The following is an 8,704-nucleotide window of genomic DNA, read 5'->3' on the forward strand; positions in this document are numbered from 1 at the left end:
CTGTATGTCTAAATATCCTATTATATGTAAAATGATTATTCTCCCTCCTATCTTTATTTTCTTACTGTCTTCTTATTAGAGACTATTAAGAGTTGGAACATGAAAATGATTTGGGGTAGCTCATGTTATCAAAGAAGAAACAGTAAGTATGAAGAATTTGATGATGGAGCATGTCAACAATATTGTGAATAATGTATCTAAATAGCAAGTACATCATGATGAATAATATGTTATTTTGTCGTGTATAATTATTTATTGTTATATCATTTCAGTGGGTTTGTATCTGTGATTAGATTTGCTCTTAAGGTATTTAGATTATTTGATGATAAATGTTAGCACGTGTCTTTTCTGTACTTCCTGAATAAGACAGTAATTTGCACAATGATGTTGAGTGAGTTATTATTTCGGACATTCAAGTCTCTGACTAGCACCTATGACTTTGATTATTTCGGACACTTTTAGACTACTAAAAAATGAATTCAATAAGTTAGACCGGTGAGACATGCCATCTTAGGTCAATAATTTTGTCTTCGTGATATTAAACTGTTTAAAAGTCCCTTCCTTTCAAGGCGAGTATAATATAAATGGTGTGATTAGTCCAGATAGAGATACGATTAGGGAGTTTAGGATAACGTGAGTGTTTATTATCAGATAAAGTAGAAGGTAATTTGTCAATGAGATAATATAGCGCAGCAATCGTAACTCTTATGTTTGGTATGGACACTTTGTTAGTAACTAGCTATTGTGTTTTTGTAGCCATAATGTGAAAATAGCATCTTTTATGCTTCTTATTTATTCAAGAGCTTGAGATTGACTAGAGGATGGGAAAATCCAAACTCTAGCATTTTGAAGTCTCGTGATTTGAGAGAATTGCTAGCTCTCATATTTCTTTTTTGTAATATGGTGATCACTTGATGCTATTAAGTGGCTCAGCAGTTTTGTTAGGTGGTATCACTTCAAAACATGATAATTTATTGTCCGACGAACCCTAACACAACGTAGTTTTGAAGTGTGGTTGTAGTACTGCACCTTTAGTTAGTCCTGCACCTTGTTAAGCTTTTATGAAGGCATCATATTTCTGGGGAAGTATATGATGTTAGTTAGGTTTGTCTTTTACTGGAGTGTACTGTTTGGACTCTGAAACTATGGGAAAAGCGGAATGCATCTTGGTGCTGTGTATTAATGGTACATAGTTCATCTTCTCGGACAAAGGCTATGCAGGTTTTAGTAGGTAAAGCCCTTTTAGTGTCATGACGCTGTTGGTTCCAGCGAAAAATATGTAGAAATCAGAAAAGTTCCGAACATTATAGTGGCTTTTTTTCCTTTTCCGGTTGATATGGGTTTAAGAAGTGAGGTAAAATTTGACCAACATATAGTGAGAAAAGTATCACATTAGTGATATTTGGTTTGTAGCAGCTGAAAATTCAATTCATCATTTTGGGTCTTTTCTTTGACGTTTGTGGTAGGTAATAACCTTGTGTGTATTCTGTAGATCATGTTATTTGTTTGTCATTTGTCTGCATAACCAGTTGTCTCTTGGTTTGTTTTGGCATGGTCCTAATATCACATCCTTTCAAGCCATTTGAAATGATGTATTGAACTCATATTGATGTTAGTAGAGGATGGCGGTAACAACATTTTTTTTACCTTCGATTATGGACTTGGGTCGGTTATTATACTGGAAATTATTATATGTGGTTATATTGTTATAATGTGCTCTATTATACTGCAATGCTTGTTCACTGCCCAAGCGGCTAAATTCTACATACTGGAAGTCTTTTAGTTTCTGTTTCTGGTTTTAAACTCTAGCGTTGACGCTTGTGCACTGGTTAGCATTACTTACACGCTTCTGATAACCTCTTGCTCCGATTTCTCACTCTTTTTGTTCTGTTAATGCATTTGTGTTTGTTGGTTTGGCATATGCCTTCTCTTCTTCATGAAATTTGTTGATGCTTGAGATGTATGTATATAACAAAGAAGGTGGTGGCCACTCAACAAGAGGAGATGAAGAGACAACAAGAAGCTCAAGCTACAAGTATGATTCAAACATTTGCAGATATGTTGAGTGAAGTAACTGGACGTCCAGTTAGTCCAAGCTTTGTTGACAGGTTTAAAGCGCGTACTAAATTTTATGCTGAATTTTCTTTTTTATGCTGTAAAAAAAATAGCCTTCTTAATGAACTTTTTGCTATAAATGTTTGTAACACATCATCACTTTCTTTGTCCTGTGATTCGGTATATACATGTAAATGTTTCTCTGCTTCTATCATTGGTTTATCTCTAGCTATTATATGTTCGTAACTATTATATGCATCTGACTTGAAGTTTCTATCATTATAGGCAGGCCAAGAATCCTTCAGATCCATTACAAGATCCTATTACAGAGGAGCTGCAGGCGCACTATTAGTCTATGATATCACCAGGTATTTATTTTTCAGAAATGTTCCCATGTCGTGCACTTCCTCTTCTCTATAGTACTTATTTATACTTACTTTTGTGTCCAATGTCAGGAGGGAGACTTTTAATCATCTGGCAGGCCAACATATTACCTTCCAATTTCAGAAGTTTCATGTTTTGTAATCAAATGTTGATGTACATTGTTTGAATGTTAGTTCGGTACGATATTTTCTGAGTTGAAATGTTGGTAGTGTGGATTTAATACTTTGTAGTTTTTATACTATACTGATGTATGTTGACACTTATCATTATGGTTGATTATGCTCAACATAATCACTTTTATATTGTGTATTAAAATTTAACTTGGCCATGTTCTTAAAAAGATTGTCCAGGTAATTGAATACTATAATTATTTTGACGTAGGAAACCAAGAACAGCTTTGATTGAGCAGTTGCAATAGCTCGATTAAAACCGTTGCGATAGCTCGATCCAAACCGTTGCGATAGCTCGATCCAAACCGCTGCGATAGCTCGATCCAAACTGTTGTGTTAGGTCTTTTAAAACTGTTGCAATAGCTCCAATTGTTGCCATAGCTCTATCAAAACCATAGCTATAGCCTACTAAAACCGTTGCGTTAGGTCTTTTAAAACTGTTGCAATAGCTTCAACTGTCGCCGTAGCTCTATGAGAACCATAGCTATAGCCTATTAAATTAAAACCGTTGCGTTAGATGCAGGGGCAACGGTTCAAAAAACCGTCGTAGTAGAGTTCAAAACCGTTACGGTAGAGGTAGGGCAACGGCAGTATATGAGGCGGTTTGAGAACCGTCGCGCTTGCTCAAGGGCGACGGTTCCATGGCTAACGCAACGGTTTTGAACCGTTGCGTTAGAGCATATATGTGGTAGTGTGTTTGGCAATCATTTATCAAAAGTCACTTCCAAAAGTAGATGGAGTTCTTGGTTAAACCGTGGTTAAAGATTATTATAAGTGAAGATGACCAAAACACACATAGCTTTAGTTCCATGTTTGCTGATAAATGAAAAATATTGTCAAAGGCTAAGGGGGTATATCTGATATATAAACTACAAAAAGCAAAAGTTGCCTTTATAAATATCCTCAGGTTACTTCTACAAGCACGCCTAATCAATTTTAATAAGCGTTTGTTGACATCAGATATCAAATAAGATATCAAATAGGGAGATTTAGTGTGGGTTTTATGGTTCCTCAATCTTCTTTGATGGTTGATTATCTATATATTATACATATATAAGAGTGAGTATACTTATATATACTTATATACTAAGAGAGTATATATATATATATATATATATATATATATACATATATAAGAGAGAGTATACTTATACATATATATACTTGTATAAGAGAGCGTATACTATATTTTAATTATATCCTAAGAGAGAGCTATAAATATATATATACATATATAAAAATATATTATTATATATACACTACATATATTATATTAATATATTATACATATAAAAAAATAAAAAAATAAAAAAAAAATTCTAATTTCAGGCTGGGCAGGGCCCGGCGGTCGCGAGCGGGCCGGTTTTAGCCCGGGTTTTCGGGCCGACCGGACGGGCGCTCTGGCCGGCCTAGGCGCGAACCCGGGCGGGCCAGATCCGGGCCACGGGTTTTTTGGACATCCCTACTTGTAATCCCTAATTCTTCGATTGCGCAAATGTATTTAAATATTTTTTTATCAATAAAACTTTATCTAAGTAATAATTGATTTTTTTTTGGAGGTTTATATGGGCATAAATGAGACACGTCTACTTGATGCCAACCTAGTATGGCACTTTGATGGACATAAACAATTTGTAGAAACTAAGATGTTGCACGTATAAAGGACCGCCTCAATTCGGTATCTTTGAACTAACAACCAGGTCGCCAGATTACGTAAATAATTAAAACGGTAATTTCACAGAACTCCTTTACGTTTAGCTAATTTGAGATATCCTCCTAAACTTAAAACAAGTTACTTAAACCCCTTTAAACTTGAGGTGTCACTACCACATATTTACTCTAACGCAACGGTTCAAAACCGTTGCGCTAGCCATGGAACCGTCACCCTTGAGCAAGTGCGACGGTTCTCAAACTGCCTCATATGTTGCCGTTGCCCTACCTCTATCGTAACGGTTTTGCACTCTATTGCGACGGTTTTTTGAACTGTTGCCCCTGCATCTAACGCAACGGTTTTAAAAGGCAAGCGATTTTTAAGCCATTGCAACGGTTTTGATTGAGCTATTGCGACGGTTTTTAAGCTACTGCGACGGTTTTTTATAGCTATTACAACAGTTTTAAAAGATCTAACGCAACGGTTTTAAAAAGCAAGCGGTTTTTAAGCCATTGCAACAGTTTTGCTTGAGCTATTGCGACAGTTTTTAAGCTACTGCAGCGGTTTTTTATAGCTATTACAACAGTTTTAAAAAACCTAACGCAACGGTTTGGATTGAGCTATCACAACAGTTTTGATCGAGCTATTGCAACGGCTCTGATTGAGTTGTTCTTGGTTCCCTACGTCAAAATCATATAATATTCAATTACCTGGACAATCTTTTTAAGAACATGACCAAGTTAAATTTTAATACACAATATAAAAGTAAAAATGTTAAGCATAATCAACCATAATGATAAGTATCAAGATACATCAGTATATTATAAAAACTACAAAGTATTAAATCCACACTACCAACATTTCAACTCATAAAATATCGTACCGAACTAACATTCAAACAATGTACATCAATATTTGATTACAAAACATGAAACTTCTCGGTCAAAGACTTTATATTCTCTATTTGTTTCCAAAAACTTGTTCCCCAATGTCAAATACTCACTAGGAACCTGTCAGTATCAATCTCAATCTTGGCTTTCATCATTTCTGTACCTGTGTAAATTTTCATGAATCAACATAATTTTTGCAATGATGATAATAAAATTGGGGAAAAAAGATAGTGCAATTATTCAAAATAAATAGCTTAACATAAAGGAAATAACTCACCTGCATCAAAACCTTCCATTTGAGTAAAATAGATGGCTACAGTTTCTTCATAGTCCAAACCATGATCCTCGGTTAAATTATAAATCAAGCATCAAAAATCAGTTACGCGTATAAAAACAAAAATAAAACAAGGTTTTGCGGAAGGCGTGGTACCAAGGAGGCCTCGAATAATAGGAAATTTTTCGCCCAGATGCTTGACTTTTCCCTGAACATCGCCGAACAAAGCCCTTTGTGCTCCCAGGACTGATCTTGTAGCTTGAGCCTGACTTATCACTTCATCAATCTGGAAGCCAGCAAATCGTTAATATAATTTAGAGAGTAATTACTAATTCCCACAACCCAACATATCTGTACATGGCAAGGTACTGTGCTCTCAGACATTATGAAAAAGCATATCAAGCTTGCATTTTCCACACTTTGACATAAAACAACTGAAATTTCCCATTGATAACATAATATCATAGAAGATCAAGAATATATTTCAGGTGGTCCGATATGATAAATAACAGGAATAAAGTCTACGTCTTCTAGATTCTAGAGCTTCAAAAATTCACGGTTGTTCTCTTTAACTTGTATCAAACTGACAAACATGCTAAAATTTGCGATGGGTATTTAAGTGCGAGTTTTTAAAACTTTAGGGTATTTAAGTGCAAGTTTTAAAAACTATAGGGTATTTAAGTGCAAGTTTTAAAAACTTTAGGCTATATAAGTGTTGCCAAAAACAAGTGAGGGTATATAAGTGAAAGTTTAAAAAACATTAAGGTATATAATTGTTGCCAAAAACAAGTGAGGGTATACAGTGCAACGTAGGGGAAACTATAGGGCGTGCAATTAAGCCTGACAATAACTCATTTCATAAATTGTACTCATAGTGCTAAAAACTTTATAGTTGTTGCTAGTATATTACCAAAATCGTTGAATTGACAAAATCAGTTCAAAGAGAAGAAATGCTTCAGTGCACCTACGATAATCCTATATATTTACAGGGCAAGCTCTGCCATCTGCCACCCATGTTATGTCCAATAAACAGTTTAAGTCCTCAACAAATTCTTATACTCAAGAGAAGGTAAAGCACTTAACAAAGTTGCACTCGCCATTTAACTCACAAGCTCAAACAAGAGATCTCAAAATATTCATAGATTCCATACCATGACAATCCATTTTCAATGGTCTCAAAATATTCATAGATTCCATACCATGTGCATGTCTAGAGAACGGTTAAGTCTATGTTGGCTAGTGTGTTGTTCACATGACACATATCCAGACCACTACAATTCAGAACATCAACAAATCCATTAACGGCACATGCGTGCAATGCATGTACACACACACACTGTATGTGCGTGCGTGCACACAAACAAACACAGAGTGCGTGTTACATACTTTAAACTACGGAATCAGAAGGAACATTTTACCTGCTCTGTTGTGGCATGTGACCCATAGTTCACCTCTTTACGTGACAATGCCTTCAATGCTGCAAGGAACGACTGAACCTGGAATCCAAAAGCTTAAAATAAGATTAAGAACTGAACCTATTGATAGCCATCCACAATTACGTAACAAGATTAAGTCAGGAATTTTTTTCCCCTCCAAAATCTATTGAAGGTATTATTTAAATGCAACATTAATAACTTCAAAAGAAAATCTATTGAAGTTTTTCAATGAATATGAAATTTAAAATAAATATGATAATATGGGAACATGCAAATCGAAGTCCTAACTGGATATACCACATAATTATGTCACTTGACAACTTTTGTTGGAAAGCAAGAAGTCCTTGCAAATGAGAAAAATCCTTAATCAAATGAAGGCAGCTCAAGGAATTAAAGTTACTGAATACACAAGGAAGCACCATAAAATGAATACAATAAATAATTAAAAAAGGCACTAGTTCCCTCATTAGGTTTATGAACAAGCAGAAATCCTCAAGGTTATCTGCTCCATTATATCATATTTAGCACTTACTAAGATTTAATATTGCCTTATTTGTGATGTAGGTGACACTTAGACAAATATAGAAATGTAGAACAGCGAACTACCTGCTTACGGTAGTTCCTGCCCCTACTGTTCTTGTAGTACATCAGCAGCATACACTTGACAACCATTGCTGCCTGGCGTACCAGGGTATCTGCATAGAAATAGATAGTAAGGCATTACCAGAGTACATAAACAATCTGTACATTTACTAATGAATATAAACAATCAATGTAAACATGACCTACATTATGATGAATCACAAATTAATTGTCATTGTTTATCTTGCTTTCACAACATCATAGTTCCCAACCCAAGCACAATGAGAACACCTGCATAGTTCAAAAATAAGCAACACATCTAATTCCAATCTTGACACAAGTACAAAGTATTGAAGACAAATTAAGGAGTATCCTCCATCCAATCCCAATCTGATTCATCTTGATTTCCACTGTCTGTTTCATCTTGATCTCCACCTCTTGATTCTTCTTTATTTTCATCTCTATCAGAAAACAGCAATTAGCGCAGAACATGAAACAGCAATTCTATCAGAAAACATGTATGCATGTCACCTGATTCAAAATTCCGTAGACTCTGGAATTGGTACCATCATGGAGTTGGGAGACTCACTCTCTTACTCTCAGTAGTCAACATTTACCTCGGGATCCATGTTGGCGCAAGAGTTCCCTCCCGCAGATGACTACAGGGCATGCTTCATAACCACTGGATGCTACTAAGATGCCACTTCCAGTGTTGATATTCCAGCCCGTAGTCAGAGAAGCTATAGGTAGAGAGTGGGCACTCGCAAAGCGACGAGACAAGAAACAATGAGAGGCTCCAGAATCAAAGAGTGATAAAGCAGGAACGGAAGAAACAAGAACCTTGCCTATTATAGGAGAATGTAAATACAACTAACTTAGTATTCTTAAACAATCCTATCATAATATCATTATGTAATAAGAAAATTCATATGCAATTAAGACTAAGATAAACAATTCTTACCAGTGATAACTTGATCGTTCGCCTCAGCTTCTACGGCTGACATCATGAACATCTGTCGCTGAGGTTGCTGCCTGTGTGCTTCCTGATAAAGCTGCTGCTGTGGAGGAAGAGGTCCTGCTCGTGGATAGGATCTGTGCTGAGGCTGTGCTGCCGGGACTGGTCGAGGTGGAGCTGGGAGAGCTGCTCGAACTGGAGGTGGGGGCAAATGAGCCTGCTGTTGCTGAGGACAGTCCCGACTGATATGACCGGGGGACCCACAGGTGAAGCACAAACGAAGACGCCTGGGACAGTCCTGCTGAAT

At 36.1% G+C, this 8,704-nt stretch overlaps 1 protein-coding gene and 1 long non-coding RNA gene across 2 annotated transcripts in view; one reads left to right on the forward strand and one right to left on the reverse strand.

Moving 5' to 3' along the window:
- Positions 1 to 2,177: 2,177 nt before the first annotated feature.
- On the forward strand, positions 2,178 to 2,680 carry LOC109827840. The gene is made up of 2 exons (XR_002243522.1): positions 2,178 to 2,423; positions 2,511 to 2,680. It is a non-coding gene; the product is annotated as an uncharacterized LOC109827840 (long non-coding RNA).
- A 2,838-nt stretch (positions 2,681 to 5,518) lies between these two features.
- LOC109827835 overlaps positions 5,519 to 8,704 on the reverse strand; it is a 4,213-nt gene continuing 1,027 nt past the window's right edge. The window contains exons 2-7 of the mRNA XM_020394857.1: positions 8,404 to 8,704; positions 8,060 to 8,287; positions 7,787 to 7,903; positions 7,467 to 7,555; positions 6,843 to 6,920; positions 5,519 to 5,710 (exon numbers count right to left, since the gene is read on the reverse strand). Coding sequence (XP_020250446.1) covers positions 5,519 to 5,710; positions 6,843 to 6,920; positions 7,467 to 7,555; positions 7,787 to 7,903; positions 8,060 to 8,287; positions 8,404 to 8,704 — 1,005 coding nt within the window. The remainder of the gene's footprint in view (positions 5,711 to 6,842; positions 6,921 to 7,466; positions 7,556 to 7,786; positions 7,904 to 8,059; positions 8,288 to 8,403) is intronic.

This window comes from Asparagus officinalis, unplaced genomic scaffold (assembly GCF_001876935.1).
Source record: "Asparagus officinalis unplaced genomic scaffold, Aspof.V1 AsparagusV1_Un473, whole genome shotgun sequence".
Taxonomy (NCBI): Eukaryota; Viridiplantae; Streptophyta; class Magnoliopsida; order Asparagales; family Asparagaceae; genus Asparagus; species Asparagus officinalis.